At 36.8% G+C, this 18,118-nt stretch overlaps 1 protein-coding gene across 3 annotated transcripts in view; it reads right to left on the bottom strand.

The window, feature by feature from the left end:
• LOC126251606 (cytoplasmic dynein 2 light intermediate chain 1) overlaps positions 1-17,082 on the bottom strand; it is an 80,215-nt gene extending 63,133 nt beyond the window's left edge. For 2 of the 3 annotated variants that reach the window (XM_049952141.1, XM_049952140.1), the window contains exons 1-4: positions 16,971-17,082; positions 10,955-11,066; positions 5,308-5,409; positions 4,929-5,192 (exon numbers count right to left, since the gene is read on the bottom strand). In XM_049952141.1, coding sequence (XP_049808098.1) covers positions 4,929-5,192; positions 5,308-5,409; positions 10,955-11,066; positions 16,971-16,981 — 489 coding nt within the window. In that variant the 5' untranslated portion in view covers positions 16,982-17,082. The remainder of the gene's footprint in view (positions 1-4,928; positions 5,193-5,307; positions 5,410-10,954; positions 11,067-16,970) is intronic. The other variant, XM_049952142.1, reaches the window with a different exon arrangement.
• Between the last annotated feature and the right edge of the window lie 1,036 nt (positions 17,083-18,118).

The raw sequence follows: 18,118 nt of genomic DNA, 5'->3' as shown, positions 1-18,118 counted from the left end.
CAAAAGAGTAAATTAATAATAATGTTGGTGTACAGATCACCATGTGGTGATCCTGAAATTTTTAGAAGTAAGTTAGAGGCATTGCTCAATATCTTACACGATAAAAAATCAACAATAATTATAAGTGGAGATTTTAATGTCAACTTATTGACAAAGGTGCATCCAAAGATCAGTTCCTGAATGTTTTACAGAGCTTCAACTTACATCTGCATATAACTTTGAAAAGTCTCATAGATAATATTTTCACAAATATAGATGCCATAGATACAGTTGTAATGAATGTGGACCTAGGAATATCTGATCACAATGCACTCATCCTTAAATTTCCCATAGCCCCTGCGACCAAAAATAGTTCATATCAAATGTACAAAAGAAACTTCACCACAAATAGTTGCAGTCACTTCATAAATACATTGATTAACCTGTCATGGGCAGAAGTACTGTTACAAATTAGCACAAATGCTGCATATAATGTTTTTTCTTCTCTGTTTATGTTGAATTTTGAAATGTGTTTTCCTAAAAAACTTGTCAAAACAAACTCATATGGGCATTTACATGCTAACCCCTGGATCACAACAGGTATTAGAAATTCCTCCAGGACCATGAAAATGCTTAACTATAAACTGAAAAGTTGTACTGACCCCAGTTTAAAGAAAATATAACAAACTACAAAAAACACAAAAAATTCATTACAAAAGCAAAATTATTAAGTAATGATAAATTAATAAGAAAATCGGGTAATAAATCAAGAACTATGTGGGAAATTGTGAAAAGGGAAATAGGTAAGAGCCCCAAGGATCAGGAAATAATACTTAAAAATAGTGAAAATATTGAATTAAAATATGAAACTCTGGCAAATTACATAAATAATTACTTTTTAAGTGTACCTGTGTCATTAAGTAAAAACTTTACTAAATATGAGAAATTAACAGCCCCAAAAGTAGACATCAGTATGTTGTTAACTCTCACAAATGATAATTAAATATCAAAGGTGATAAACAGTCTAAAACCAAAAATGTCTGCAGGTGTGGATGAAGTGCCTGTGTCAATAATAAAAAAAAGTTGCCCAACAAATTATAAAGCACACAGTTTTAATCTGCCAGGAAGTTTCATATCAGCGCACACTCCGCTGCAGAGTGAAAAAATCTCATTCTCCAAATTATAAAGCCCCTGGCACATATTGCCAATTTGTCTTTCAGCGAAGGTGTGTTTCCTCAGAGGTTGAAAATCTCTAAGGTTAGACCTCTGTTTAAAAAAAGGAGATCCTCACAAGGTAGAAAATTATAGACCAATATCCCTTCTCCAATCATTTTCCAAAATTCTAGAGAAATTAATGAAAATCAGACTCATAAATTACTTAGATGCTTACAAACTTCTGAACTGCAATCAACACGGCTTTCACTCAGGCCACGGCACAGAATCAGCTATTCATGCATATACTGAAGAGATTGTCAGGAATCTCGACTCTAAAAAACGTGTAATGGGAATTAACTTAGATCTATCTAAAGCTTTCAATACAGTAAATCACCAATTTCTGTGAAACAAGATGGAGACAACTTGTGTAAGCGGAGTTGTAAGGCAATGGTTTGTATCTTACCTTCAAGATAGAACTCAGGTGGTAGAAATCATCGCAGAACATAAAAATCAGAAAATCAAGTGGGTTTCAGATGCAAAGAAATTGGAAATAGGAGTCCCACAGGGCAGTGTTCTTGGTCCCTTATTATTCTTGATTTATATGGAAATATTTCTACCAAAATAATGTTGTTCGCAGATGACGCGAGCATAATTATAAGTGATGATAAAAAATCATTAAACACCACAACTGACATAGTCCTGAAATATATGCAACAATGGTTTAATGCTAATGAGTTAACACTTAATCTAATTAAAACAAATTATATACAGTATGGCAAAGCAACCCAAGATATGGACCTCCAGTTAAAACTAATTGATAAGAAGATAGAGAGTGTGCAATCCCTGAAGTTTTTGGGCATGCACACTGATCAAAACTTAAGCTGGAAAGACCATCTCAAGTATTTATCACACAGGCTCAATTCGGCATGTTTTGCATTGAGGATATTATCTAGAGTATGCAGCACAAACTGTACTACACTAGTGTATTTTGCTTACTTTCAGTCCATCATGTCTTACAGCATAGTGTTCTGGAGTAAAACTAAATCAAGCTTAATAGATATCTTCAAATTTCAGAAAAGAGCTATACAAATCGTAACACATAATTCTCCAAGAACTCATTGTAGGCCCCTTTTCAAACAACTATAAATACTCACAATATCATCACTATACAGATTTAAAAGCATTCTGTGTACAAGAGCACATGTGAAAAATCTATGTACAAATGAGGACTGCCACAATTATAACACAAGAAGTTGTAAGAATTTGTATGTAGATAGGGTAATGACAACACAAACCCAAAAGCATGTAAGTTATTTTTGAATAAAACTTTACAATGCTCTGCCACTGTACATGAAGGAAAATTTAAGGCTGAGCTTAAAAATTACCTTTTAAGCAAAACTTTCTATGACATATGTCTACATTTGCATTTTCAAAGATGCCTTGAAAGTGGTATTCCATTATTATGTTTGTAGTACTTGTACTTGCATGATAACTTTGTTGTGACAATTCCTACATCATGTAAATGATTTACGGGAAGATAATAAAATGAAATGAAAATGAAATGAAATATTTCAGTTGCTCAGATAGATGTCCTATTATATATACCTCAGTGCTTATGAGGTCTAAAGAACAGTGTGTGAATCAGTGAATTGTGTTTAGTGGTACTCCATTTTTGTCACTATGGTGTGTTTTGCAATTAGGTCTTTGTTCTTTATTTTCCTGTAATTTGGATTCCCACACTGATCAGCTTTTCTCATCACCTGGGAATACTAGTGGCATTTTCAAAACTCACCCACGTAATACAGTGTGTTGTCTCTGTTCTAAAATTTCAATCACAAATCTCCACAGCAACTGGAGACACTTTGAATTCTGACAATGTACTTCTTTGTTACTTCACACATGTCAGGACTGTGATGGGACAGAATTTCTCATAACAAAGTTACAGTACAACTTCTGTGCATGTAAGTCATATAGTATGTCAGAGTAGCTACAGTGCAAATGAGATTTAACTTCAGTTTCCATAATACTGGGTGTGTACGGAAGGTAATGCATCACATAGTGATTGGACCAGTTGGGGAGGAGGGGTCAGGGGGCCACCCTTAGCTTTCCAGCACTAGGTCACTCGCTTATCTCTGTGTTCTTGGAGGGTTATGAAGGCTTCTTCCACGGAACTCTGTATAGTGGTTGTACTGCTGGAAAAAACTTTAGAGCAACAATGTGGGATAAAGTTTCACATGAAGCCCAACAAGATGCTGCTGGAAACTTTCTGAATGCTTAAGGAAGCATTCAGGCATGATTGCCTTTCCAGACTGCCATCGAATGGGTGGCACGAGATGTTTCAAAGAGGTTGGGAGAATCCCGTTCCATCAATACATTTTTTTAAACTGTGACACATTACTTTCCAGACAAACCTATATGTCACTGCTACTTTTGTGGATTGGTACATTTTTTGGAGATTTTGGATGGAGGAGGACAGTAGTATGCAGCTGAATGCAACTGCCAACCTAATATTCAAGTGGGAGGTGGGCTGAATTACTGGACAAAGTCTTCCAGACTCCTGAACTTATAGCAATACTCCTCATTGAATAAATGGAATAAATATGACAAAAGTCTTCTTTGCAAATTACTGTCAAAAGCAAAGAGCTTAAAACATGAGTCTTTCATATACAGTCATAGCTGTTGGTTTGAACTTGATGAATTAACATCTGTCTCATTTATAATAAGTACATATGAAGCTTTTCTCTAAGCAAAACTATCCTACTTATCTGGTGGTCAAAAGAATTCACATATTAGAAATCTGTACTAACCCAGTCTTATGATAATAAGAAACTTAAAGTGTATCCCTATATTGTTCTTCAAGTGAAAAAGTTCACTCTTTCGGTACTGCAGTAAATAATTGTAGCGTGCAGTATAAGGAGCACTCAAATGAAAATTAGACAGATGCAAAAAAGTAAGTAAACCGTTTATTATTTCAAAAGTAATCAGCATAACTGTTAATAAATTTATCATCACCATAAATGTTAATACTTTTATACCACTGAGAGACAATACAGTCAATGCCTTTATGGGAAAATGTTTGTGGCTGCCTACGGAACCATGAGTGTATCCAGGTGTGCACCTCTTCGTCTGAAGGAAATCATTGGCCACAAATATTTTCCCTTCAGCACTACATATGTTGCCAACATTGCTTCATCTATACTAGAAAGCCCTTACACATCCTCCACACAGTCCCATCTCTCCTCATGCAATTTCTAAATTTTTGGAGCTCTGAAGAAAGACACTCATGGCCATTAGGTTCCTTCGGATGAAAAGATGCACACCTGGGTACAATCATCATCCCATAGGCGACTGCAAACATTTTTCCATGAAGCCGTTGACCATCTTGTCGCACAGTGAGATAAATGTACTAACAGTCATGATGATTACTTTTGAAATAATTAACAGTTTACTTACTTTTTTCCATCTGTCTCATTTTCATTTGACTGTCACTTACATAATCATGCTGAAAACTCAGTCTGCCTGCAGTGACACAATGGATATTTCATAAGTGTAGTATTTCCTCTAACTTCAATTATAAATTTGGATTTCTTACCTGTATATTTCAATATGATAATTTACATCAGCTGGAACTGAATAAAGAGAGCATTTTGAACAAATTTCTAAATCTTCAATTGAAAATGACTGAAATAAGAAACTTCATGTTCTATTCTTGACATGGTGTTATAATATTCTGCCGGAATTTATTTACTGATGTACATGAGTGTGGGGAAAACATTTCCTCCACAGCGACTAACCTGGTGGTCTTTCCCGACTCGAAGCCAAGCTTCTTCCTGGAGCTCCTGAAGGTGACTGCCTGTTTGTCTTCTTAAGGCAGACAACAGGCCTTGGATAAGTGTTTCAAGTGTCAGCCAAAGTTGTTTTGGTAATGACAAATCAAGCATGAGCACTACTGTCAAACTTTTTAAGCCATGAGATTGGCATGATGCAAGAGGTGCCTGAAGAAGTCCTGAAAAAAGAGTTCCACCACCCAGTTCCCAGATGTGGCAGACATCCTTTACCTAGGAATGTAATTGTTTTAGAAACACACTGTCAATTTGTAAACATTTAGATATTACATTAAAGGCTTCTGAAACGTACAAATCTAAATGGAAACAAATACCAATTTTTTCTTACCAAGCTTTTCCCCGATTTCCGCCCATAAGCATATTCAAGTGCCAACGTTGGTTTTGCAGTTTCATTTCTGTCAAGAAATCGGTATATTAATGATGTTTTTCCCTTTAAGAGAAAAAAATAAATATTAATACGAAGATATACATTGATCTTTTTCATTTGGAACCAACATACCGAAAGTACTAGCACACCAGTAAGGTACACTATTGATAACATTGTATTATGATCTTTGCATGACAATATACAATTTTGAACAGAATATGTATAATGAAATTAATCACTGCAAACACTCATCTTACAGCAAAGACCTGGTACAGGGATGTAAGAACAGGTTAAACATTGAAACTCAGCTTTCAAAGTTGTGTTTTTCTCCAGAGCGTATACAACAGGCACACACATGTGCACTTGCTGACTGCATACCCCCCACCCCCCCCTCCCCACCCCTCAACCTCTCCAACACACACACACACACTAGTTACATTGTCCCGACACTATGACCTGGCAGGGGTAAATGATTATCTTGGACTGAGAGGGTGAGGTGAAAATATAAGTGATCGGATGGAAGGCTAGGGTCAAGAGAGGTGTGAGGGGAATGGAGAGTAAAGAGAAAAAAGGAAAGGGACAAGAATAAAGTGACAGATAAAGAAACCACTGAATACATTAATCTGGATGGTCAGATGGAGATCTGTGGTGCACTCCTCCAGAACCACACTTCACTGCCTCAACCACTGTGCTATCTCATACCTCACTTGGCTGTTGAGGCAAGAAGTTAATTACCAAAAGTAGAGACAAGTTAGTTGGACATGTAGTAAGGTATGGTGCTGGAAGGGGTCTTGTAATGGTAAACAAATCGTAAATGTAAACCAAGAGTAGCATGAAATATGTTTGGTGTAGATAGCTATGGATTATCACAAGCTCACAAGATAGAAAGTGACGGAAATTTTCAACAAATTTGTTACAAGACTGATAACTGAAAGGAGGGAGGAGGGAGCATTGGGATGGGCCACACTAGGTCACAAGATCGCTGACTTCAAAATGTAAGACTAGAAGAGGACTAAGAAAGAGTATTTTGTTGTGGTGCTTCAAATAATTAATTAAAGCATTTGTTACAAAGCATTTGTGATCCACTACGAATCCTCAAAAGCAAAGGGGACAGTAATATTCAGAAGTAAGAAAATCTTATATCAGGTTATTTTACAAAAAAAAAAAAAAAAAAAATGAATTCCTGCTACCAGCCACTTGGTAGTAGGAACCCTTTTCTGTGTGAGGAATAAACATACGAGGGCTGGAACTTAAATAGTGACAACTATTTATTCACAACTGATAGAAAAGAGATACATGTTTGCACCTGTTACTGTCCTTCAAAGTGGTCACAGCAATTGTGTAGAACCCACCAACAGCAAGGTGGAAGGCATAGTATACTGTTAGCAGAGCTTGTTCTGTTGATGGTGCGAATGGTGTGGTCTAAAGTTATGGTGATTCTCGTGTACGACTGTGATGGTGTTATCCTAATGCATTATGTTCCTACACGGCAGACCATCAATGCACAGTATTACTGTTCGTTTTTGGAGCATCACCTGCGACCAGCTTCGCGAAAGAAGCGGCGACACTTTATGCGCAACCCACCCGTCATTTTGCACAACAATGCGTGGGCGCATACAGCGCAAGCTGTGGCTGCTTTGTTCGGTCGATGGGACTGGGAAGTACTGCTGCATCCACCATACTCCCCGGACTTAAGTCCTTGTGACTTTGATTTGATTCCGAAGATGAAGGAACCCCTTCATGGCATTCGCTTCAGAGCTATTTCTGAGATTCAACAGGCAGTAGACTGCTCCATTTGCACCATCAACAGAACAGGCTCTGCTAATGGTATACTATGCCTTCCACATCGCTGGCAATAGGTTCTACACAACTTTGAAGGACAGTAACAGGTGCAAACATGTAACTCTTTTGTATCAGTTGTGATTAAATAGTTGCCACTATTTAAGTTCCAACCCTCGTATTTATATAGCCACACATGTCCTCATAACCAGTTGTGTAGCGTGGTTGTAAAGATTGGGGAGACTCTACATTTATTATAGGGAGACAAAATAGTACAACAAACAATAATTTAAAGAAATGAAACAAAATGCATCAAATAAAACAACAACAACTACTACTACTACTACCACCACTATCGCCGCCACTAGTAATAATAATAATAATAATAATAATAACTAAATTGTTCTAGAAACGATGACAAATTTGTAGAACTCCAGCAGCAAGAGAAGAAGCACTTATAATTTCTGGTACACAAGTGCAATGCGCCTGTCTTTTCTTTCTACGAATGAGTCTATAACTCGATCTACAAAGATCTGATCACTGGATAGCTCCCCAAGTAGCGTCTTTTCTATTGCTAACGTGTTCAAACACAACAGCCGGGTGTCGTGTTTGCTATATAGCTCTGAGAAATTACTAGATATTGTTGAAACTGCCCTGGAATGAAAGTTCCAGCGAGTGTTGCTTGCATGTGGCAGTTTAAATCCTTTCTCAGTTAGCAATACAGTTCGTTTTCATGATTTGCTGAAAAACGAATGGAATGCAGTAAAATCACTTAAAAACATGCGTACTTGTCGTATGATTTTGGAGGCATGTAACAGTACCAAATCCAATTGGTGTGCATAACAGTGAATAAACAGCACATAGGGACAGAACTGCTTCATCAGTTGTTCTTGTCCTCTTTCTCTGCCCACCATTACTGAAGTGCACATCATATATTTGACTAACCACTTTTCTTTCCACATTCCACTCTTTCGATACTGCATGAATAATATTTGACAAACCTTCAGCAGTTATATCTCCAGAAACATAGTAAAATCCAACGAATCTTTCCTCAATTTTGACTGCAATACAGTATCTGAATATGATACTCATTTGACTCTTGCAAGACACGTCTAATACTTCATCAGCTTGAATCGAAATGAAATTGCAGTTCTGAATTTCAGATCTTATTTTCTCATTACCTGCCAGAGTTATCATTTCTATTACATCATTCTGTATATCTGGAGAAGTTCCTTTAAAGGTTGAAGATTTTGACAGATGGTCTCGGATTAACTGCTCTCCTTGAGCTAGTAAATCCAACAATGCTAGATAGTTACCTTTGTAGCTGGAGGATTCGTCTTCTCGATGACCGCGAAAGTTCTTCTTTACAAAGAAATACAACTGCCTGAATAATACAAGCCAATACTCTCCTATTGGATGCACCTTGTTCGTTGTATTTTATTGTTGTCAGACGAGCGGCTTCAGAAAGGGCATGCTCAATTCTACTTTTGCCCAATAACTGAAATGATTCTTTGTTCTGCAGGTGACGTTTTGATATCTGATGCTTTGGTGCTTTCTGGTCAAATTTCTTTATTGTACAAATGCCCTCATTGCACCACTCCTTTTCACCACTAAACAGAAGACATATATAACAATATAATCTGTTATTAACTGCATTCGCAGTCAGCCAAGTCATTTGTCCTTCAATTCGCACTTTTTTTCTTACAGTACGTTAACGTAGAAAAAGGCGTTTTTAATAAAAATTATATAAGGTGTTCAGTTGCTGGCTCACTCATGTTGGCGACACAATGAAAATATGCACTAAAATCACACAAGAATGACTATTAACACAAACCGCGCGACTGTTCACTTCCGTGAAAAGCCAGCATAGAAGCGGCAGAGACTAGTCTCGATACCTGCTAGCAAGTGCAGCGCACTGGCCTTTGTGGGAGAGGGGCAGTGGAGGGGGCGGAGGCGCACCCAGCCAGCTAAGGGAGGGGAGGCAGAGACTGAGAGCAGTCGAGTCTCAAGCAGGCAGATACACCAATACTCAGGGTGCAGCGCGGGCTACAAGATTGATGTCTTCGCACATTTAGAGCTCTTAGCAGAAAGTTATTTATATTTTTGTCATGAATTACTATTGTATCTTTTTTAAGCATGAATACAGGGGAGACTAAGTCTCAAAGTCTCCCCTCACGCTACACCACTGCTCATAACCAATAAATATTGGATAAAGTGTACATAATATGAGATGCAGCACACAATTAAATTTGCGGCGTTTCATGTTTTCTCATAAAGAAATGAGAGGGAAAAAACTGAAAGAACAGTAAGAAACTTTTGAGCAGTTATGGCATCTGGCAAAACACTATTATGTACTCTGTGAATTGAATCTCTGTTGACAGATAACTGTTACTTCTGATATCTTGATGACTCCTTGTGTCTTATCAATATATTTTTCTTTCACTCTACCTCCTGGAGGTCTCACTTTTTGCGCCATTTTCCTCTTTCTCCCCAATTTTCCTCTTTCTCCTGATGGAGGAACTAAAAAGAAAAAGCTGCCCCCAAGCAGATGGTTGGTTGGAACACTGCACTATTCAGAGTCCTATAGGAGGTGGTACACTTTTGCTTCCTTTGATCTTAGAACTGACTTACCCAGCCAGTTACAGGAATATCTACAGTTTCATGTAAACTTCAAATTGCAGTACAACTTGTCATGTTTAAAATTGGCAAATCTTTTCCCAAGATGAAAGAAGCAATAAATGACAGGAAAAAAGGCCTAGGACTCACTGAGAATTGAACCCTGGACATTTAAATTTGTAGTCTGCCTTTTTCCCACCATTCAAGCAAGACTAACTTTGATTAGCATTTCCTAAAATAAAAAAATATCATCTAATATTCCAAAATCACATGAAAAATGCTTTTTCAATAAAAAGAGAAGCATTTCTTACTCACAGACATAAGCATTTAAAGGAAAGTTTCGTTTATTATAAATAAACATACAAAATAGAACACCAGTAAGGACACTGAAAGAGAGACATAGTAAGAATCACAGTTAGAATTCTAGGTTTTTGAACATGTAGGTCTTTCATAGTGTGGTTTGTTCACTCACTGGATCCCCCTATAACTGACTACATGTGTCAGTTCAGAGGTATCAGGAAAGTAAAGGCACAACTTCTCCAATAAAACTATGAGCAAGTAATGTGAGGTTCAAGACAACTTTCATGTTGAGGATACCTTTACTTTACTTTAGGACTTAAAACTACTCCATTCTTGATTTTCACATAAAATTAAATAGTACTTACATCTAATTTCTGTGATATGTAAAGAGAAAATTAACCATAATTATCATTTTGTTTCATGTAAAACACAAGATGTGAATTGTTTTAACTCTACAACTAAACTAAAACTCATGTACTATATTAGAATGCTCACTACATACACATTTTAAATAAAAGCCAAAACATCTTTCAGCTTTCTTTCAAAGCAGAAAAAACATGCAAATTCACACAACTCACACACATTTCACCACAGTCTCTGGCCACTGGTAGGTTGACCAGAGCAGCCAGAAGCTGTGGTCATATGTGCAAGAGTTGTGTGAATGTGTGTGCGTTTTCTACTTCGAAAGAAAGCCTTTTGGTCAAAGGCTTAAATGCGTAGCTATCTCTTAGTTGTGCCTGTCTGTAACTCAACATCTCCTCTATATGGTGAGTAGCAGTAGCCATCTATGCTTTTCATGATATTGTTGCTGCCAGAGTGTCTTATTTGTGTAGTTTATCTCTTATGTGGAGGGTTGAATTCACAATTCACTAGAAAGAAATTTAATTGGAAGTAAAAAAAATGGGATACTTGCCACTCCTTTATTTCCCATGAACAAAAGGGAGCATTCTTTTGATTCAGTTGCAGCTGGTAACTGCTTTTTCTCTTTGCAGAGTCGTTGTGCTATTTCAAGCAGGCTTTCACTGCTGAAAAACCATAACACAGAATAAATCAAATTAATTAATAACAAATAACGCATATACTTGTGTCAAAATCCACACCCTGGATGTTGCAGTAAGTTGAAAGTGGCTGATACTCTTCCTGTCACTTTTAGAAGTAGATAAAACATTTAATTCATTATGTTCTTCCTACAGTAATTGTGGCAATGATATGGTGTATGTCCCAGAATTATAAAAGAATATTTTTTATTCACTCACTGTGTTCCCTACATCCTTATTGGAGGGAAAGGCTCCACAGATGTTTAATTACTTGTACATCAAAAGGCAGAAGCAGTTACTACAGGTAACTTCTCTAAACTAAAAACAAGTTATGAGTTGTGTTAATCTGCTCACACTAACAATTATAGTAATTGCTTCTGGGTATTACTCTCTCTCTCTCTCTCTCTCTCTCTCTCTCTCTCTCTCTCTCTCTCTGTGTCTTCCAATGCAGCATTTAAAACTTTATGTCCAAACATATATGGGGTAAAAAATTTACGATAACATAAAAGGCAGTAATATACTTAAGATGGAGCTTGGTTCATTGAAAAGATTGCTCTTTACTTTTCTGGTGGAATGTGGAATTGTGTTATTATCCTACTGAAGAATTTCTTGGGGGCAGTTTTACTATTTGAACAAATGAATCAACTTTTGTATTTCTCTTTAAAATGTTTCTTATTGTAAAACTTGGCATCTCCAATGCATCAAATCAAATAATCTGAAAATTGTATGTACCAAGATGAATAAATTGCATTTCACATCATTCAGTTTTGTGACCAATCATTTGAATGTATCAACATTTGTCCAGAGCCATTTTCTCTAAGTTCAATTTCATTTTGACCACTATTTCTGTTTGTTTCTTATTTAATAATATTCCAAATTGTTTCTCTTTATTCTCAGAAACTGTTTCACTATTTTGAATGATATAATGGAGAATTTTACAATACTGGTGGTATCGATAATGGAGTTCCAGCTCTTGACAACAACTAATCCTCTGAATTATGTACAGCTCTCTGTTGCTTACACAAGATACACAAGGTAATCATCCCTTACTCTTGTGTCTGTTCAGTTTTACAATTGCTAGCTATAGGTGTAAACAGACTGAATATGTTCAAGAAAGAGTTAAAATAAATGTCTGCACTGACGTCTTTATAAATTTAACCCAATATTCTTCCTGTAATCTTACTACAAAAACTGTGATCATGTCACTGTTTATGATTATGGAATACTATAATTTTCTTCTATCATCTGTAACTACAGTTGGAGTCACGAACAATGGCAGTCGAGTTTAGGCTCATTCTACACATCTAGTCAAAACATTATGACCACTGCCCACTGTGATGTTGGATGCTACCTTGTGGCGTTGTGAACACATGACATGGTAACGAAATTATACAAGCAGAGCAGACATGGATGGGGGATCACCCAAGCAAAGATATGGGCTGAGATAAGTGACTTTGACAAAGGGCAGATTATTATTTCGCAGAGCTTGTGAATGAGTATTTTGAAAATGGTGAAGCTGGTTGACTGTTCCCGTGCTACCGTTGTGAGCATTTATGGAAAGAGATAGAAGGACTGTGAAGCTACCAATAGGTGCTAGATGGTTGGATGTCCACAACTTTTCACAAAACATAGGGTTCGGAGGATTGTCTTCTCTGTAAAATAGGATAGATGGTGATTTGTGGCACCTCTGCCAAAAGAGCACAATGCTGGGTGCATGCACAAATGTTTCAGAGCACAAATTCATCATACATTGTTGAACATGGAGCTCTGCAGCAGGCCACCCCTACATGTTCATATACTGACCCAATGACAACACCAATTTCGATTGCAGTGGGCATGAGACCTTTGGGATTCGACCATCGATCAATGGAAACGTGTCAGCTCTTTGGATGAATCTCATTTTTGCTACACTAGGTTGCTGGTCGTCTCCATACACTTAGTTATCAAAGTGAACAGCAGCCTGAAACGTGCGGCATGCCACAGACCCAGTCTGGTGGAAGCATTATTGTGCTATGGGGGACATTCTCCTGTGTCTGCCTGAGATCTGAAGTAGTAATCAAAGACATGCTGACAGCTACGAACCACCTACATCCTTTCATGCTTGATGTCTTCCCCAACGATGTCATCTTTCAATAGTATAGCTGTCCGTGTCTCAGAGCCAGCACCATGCTACAGTGGTTTGAGGAGCTTTATAGCAAATTTGTGTTGGTGTCTCAGTGATCAAATTCACCTGATGTAAATCCTATGAAACTCATCTGGGGTCGCTATTGGGCACCATCATGGCATACAAAAAAATTTGTGGACTATTATTTACGCAAATTACACGACCTGTGTGTCAATATCTAATACCACATACCTCTACAAACATACCAACAAACTGTCAACTCCCTGATATGCAGAATCAGTGTTGTATTTCATTCCAAAGATGGACAAACAAGCAATTAAGCTGGTGGTCATAATGTTTTGGCTCATCTGTGTATGACACGCATTCTCCGACAACCAACGAATGTCCAGTAATATTCCAAGTGCTCTACTATGTATTTCATAGCCAATGTGAGCATTAAATATGATTGCAGCAAGTTATTTAGTGAATTTTACTTCCGTATGTTCCCAGTTCTTACATTTCATAGTGGTCGTAAGCAACAAATTCTGCACAGATAGAGACATAATTTATGGTATACACATTTTCTTCAGCACAGAGCATGTTTATGCACTTACCACAACCATTGCTTGGAACTGGCAACAATGCAATCCCCGTCTGTGTCTCGAGCTGCATGAACCACCATGATTCATTGATTAGACTACAGCTGGTCTGATTCCTTTTTTATTGTTAACATTTGATCATCACAGTAAGACTGATCACTTACTATTGGTTTTATGGCTAAATCACTGCAGGTTGTTGGGTCTAAGAACAAACTATCAATGGCTATTGCATTATGCCTTTCAATCCGTGAAGAGAATTTTAATATGGCAAATACTCCAAAGCTTGGCATTATCTCTTCTTTGTGGTATCAATAAGTATTACCTGGCAGTAAATCAGCTATGAGTCTCCTAAAACAATGACTCTCCAATTAAGTCTTCATAACTGGATTAAAATGTCCCCAGCTGTTGCACTGAGCATAAGGTACTGCCTGCTGGTGGCTAATTACCTGTCAGTATTACAAACATGTTTGTTTCCTGATACACATAAGTAAATGATACTGGCCTTTTATACACATGATTTTCATTTTATCAGATTAATATGAACTCCTCTCTAAATTTTAATCATTTTTTTATAGCTCATTGTCGGATAATGACAATGAAACTTTTCTACGGACAACATCAACACTGCCTCACACTAACTGATATAATAATTGTTCGACAAGCCATTTTGACAAGTTATCTGAGCTGTTTTGTATTGCTAGAAGCAGAACTGAATGCTGGTACTGTTCTGTGACATAGGAATTCCTGTCAAGTGATATTTTACAACTTGCTGCTAAAAATGATAAATACAGTTCTTGTTTGTAACATATTTTAATATTAACACGAATGAATGATGTACGGCATACAGTAAAGTGAGCATATCACTCTTTTATATTTACAGTGCTGTGATGCAGGGCACATATGTAAATGAATATTTTCACATTCGTGGTAGAATGAGTTAGGCTAGACAATTTGTTCAAAATCATATGACAAACTTTTAACCACATATGGTATTCACATGACACACAGAGCTTTCATCTGAGATTAAGCCAAAGTCGCTGGCATATTTAAACTATATGATGCCATCAACAGAAAAATTACAATTACTATTTGCAGAGTCTGTAACAGAAAAAAGCACACGCATTATCAAATTTTTGTATTTTAGAATCAATTAGAAATGCTGTCATATCCCAGCCACAAATCTATTGGTAGGATTTTAAAGACTTATATCCAAAAATACACAATTCTACTATTGACTCCAAAGAAGAAAGCAAAATTCAATTGGGAAAATACAGCAGACATCATCATATCATATATTTCATGGTAAGTGGCTTGAAGGTTCTTTTGTCAAACTTTTTATATTACACACAAAGCTTCTGTGCATCACGATGTTTATTAGTAATAATTAATAAACAGTCAGTGTACTTAGATGAGCAAAATGTTATGATCCTTGAAATGGCTTCAGCAAATGACAATTCTTACAACTTGCTTTTCTGCATACAATGCATGTGTCCTACACATTTCCTACAAAACAACTGACACAAAGTATGCAAACTGTGCTATAATTTCCCTCTTTGATTCCATACATAGAGAAATATGTCTAGGTACAAAACATCAATTAAAATGGTTTTCGAAGATCATATTAATTTGTCGATGCTTCAGTTTTCAGTGCCTAGATGAGTTTAATATTAACCGAATTTTCTGTCGGTGATTGGAAGAACATTAAAACTACTTCCATGAATTTATGCGGCAATCATTAGGGAAAAACCAACATTCTTTTAAGGAAAAAAAGCTCTAGGTAACAATAATAATAATAATAATAATTTTATTGTCTTTAAGCCATTACAGCAATAGACAAAGTCATACACATAATACGATACAGTACATCCTACAAAAGAACAGAATTGTTATTAACGTTACAGTTTAATATCACAGGTCATGAAATCCTTTATATTGTAGAATGGGTTTACAACTAACCAGTCATAAAGTGTTTGTATTGTTGCTCTGGTAAATTTTGAATAGCTTGTGGAAGTTTGTTAAATAATTTGTGGCCCATAAGTTCATAACTGTTAACTGATTTTGACATGTGGTACTGTCAATGGAACAACTAGAATGCGTTACTTAATTACGTTGCACATTAGTGTGACGATGAGGGCAACTACTGTGTGTTCTGCCCGAAGGCAGATCTTCCCTTGCTCTCCATATATGTTTTGTGTCTAACGTAAAATGCCGTACACTGTTCAGTTCTCTTCGTCTGTTTCCCACTACTTCGGGATGGCTTATTCAAATTCCATTCTGCCGCTTTACCATTTGCCCTGGTCATTTTCCATTTGCTCAAACATGAGATCTTTCACGATGTACGTAACTAAAAGTATTAGACTACTTTTTTCTGTCAGTTTTCATTGGGCTATGAATTTGTGTGTTATTTATTCAGTTCACTTTCATATTTGAAGATGTATGCCTACAAACTAAACAGTACTTTACATTGCATCTAACATAAAGGTTCACGTTTTGTGTGGTATGTTTTTTTAGTAGATAGGCCATGCCCTACAACCTTATCTTATTGCTATCCAGTCGTATTAATGCTGCAAACTGCCTTAATAAACGACGAAAAACATGTTGTGCAATTGGATTTACAAATTGTAAAAATTTGAAATCCTAGTTTTATTCTTATAGCCTCCCCATATTTGCTACATTTTATCACGCAGGGTACCGTACAATTCCGAATCTCCACTGATAAGTACAATAAAAAAATTTCAACAATCAGTAGGTTACAGTTGCAAAGGGAGTCGAACATTTGCTCTCAACTGAACATGAATGATTTTTTTTTTTTTTTTTAATATCGTGGATACACTAGAAGTCACCTAAGACATTACAAACGTGAACTACAATATAGGTGCAGACACTGACATAACACATTTGCAATATTCCGATTTATATCAATTTTCGTAATTATATAACGCCCACGTAACGTTTAATTTCCAACGGATGAAATTAATTTCGTCCAACCAATAGCTATTAGTATTCAGTTTGTATTTTTGCGTTTTTTGGACCAATCACTTTTATGTTCATTTTAATGGTAAAAAATTTTTGACACCTGCTTCACCTACTATTGGCAAGCTGGGATAGTACTTCTCTGGTTAATTGTAATTTTTCACGCTGATTGTCAAATGAAACTGACAGCAGTAAATATTAATTTAGTGTCAGTACCTTTTCTTCATCGTTGAACATTTTAACAGCAGCGTTAACGACCAGAAACAAACCGCTTCGTTGCTGTGTAGCACGTATAATATTGCTCGTTGCTTAGCAACAAGCAACGCAACTGACCACTGTGTCGACGGAAATTCTTGTGACGTCTGTAACAGTAGACTTTTATTTCAATTGAAAAGCAGCTATAAATGAAAGGAAGCTCAAAACTGTATTTCTACAGGAGAGGAAAATTATTGCCGTAATCATTTGCAAATCCAGCAGTCTGCATAAAATATACCGAAAAGATTTTAACACAAACAATTATTAACATCAATATTAAGCTAAACGCATGTTCATATAATAATTACGATTGCATTGTTTTTCAATTTACTCACTGGTGAACCAATTTTGTAATTTTAGAATTATCTATTGCGTTGTATATGATTTGCTACATGTCAATGTAATTCCAGAAACATTGAATGTGTCACTGATTTAGGATTCACAGAGCGGTGCAAATGAATTATTTACTTATGTTGTAATTCCTCAGGTTTTATCGGAGCGATTGACTGGTGACTGCGTGCTTCCGGGTGTTCTGCCGAGTTGTTTCCTATTTCGACGACCTAACCAGCCGTCTTCTTCTAGAGTACACCTAACACCAAAATTCGCAGAACTTGAAGAAGATGGTTGAGTCGATTTTCGAAATATTGGGCATACAATGGAAGCAAGTCTGCAGAACACCAGGGAGTAAGTTATTTATCTGGGTATATATATTTTTTTTTCGTAGCTCTAAATTACTGTCAATTGTTTATTTGTGTGAAGATCATGGACGTCATTCTGCGGCACGGTTGAATGCCGGGGGTGTTAATAGCAACACAAGAAATTCTCACAATTTTTCACCTTTAACGTTTGCCTTCCTTCAGGCGCGTAGCCTCGTACGCGCTGGGCCAATGAAGGCCAACAAACGATGGGCAATGGATTGTGCCGAACTTTGGCCGCCAACGCATTGGCGTTCAGCCTCTCATCCTCACCAAACAAAGGCACAGGGGCCAAGGGATTCGGTCATGTCGAATCGCAGTTGGCTCTGATAATTTGTCGAGATTACTCCCATTTCGTTATTGTCATAAAGTAATGTTTTAATTAAATTTTCAGTGGTAGATATTATAAGGGAA

This window comes from Schistocerca nitens, chromosome 4, assembly GCF_023898315.1.
Source record: "Schistocerca nitens isolate TAMUIC-IGC-003100 chromosome 4, iqSchNite1.1, whole genome shotgun sequence".
Lineage (NCBI taxonomy): Eukaryota > Metazoa > Arthropoda > Insecta > Orthoptera > Acrididae > Schistocerca > Schistocerca nitens.
This window is presented reverse-complemented; position numbering and strand designations above follow the sequence as displayed.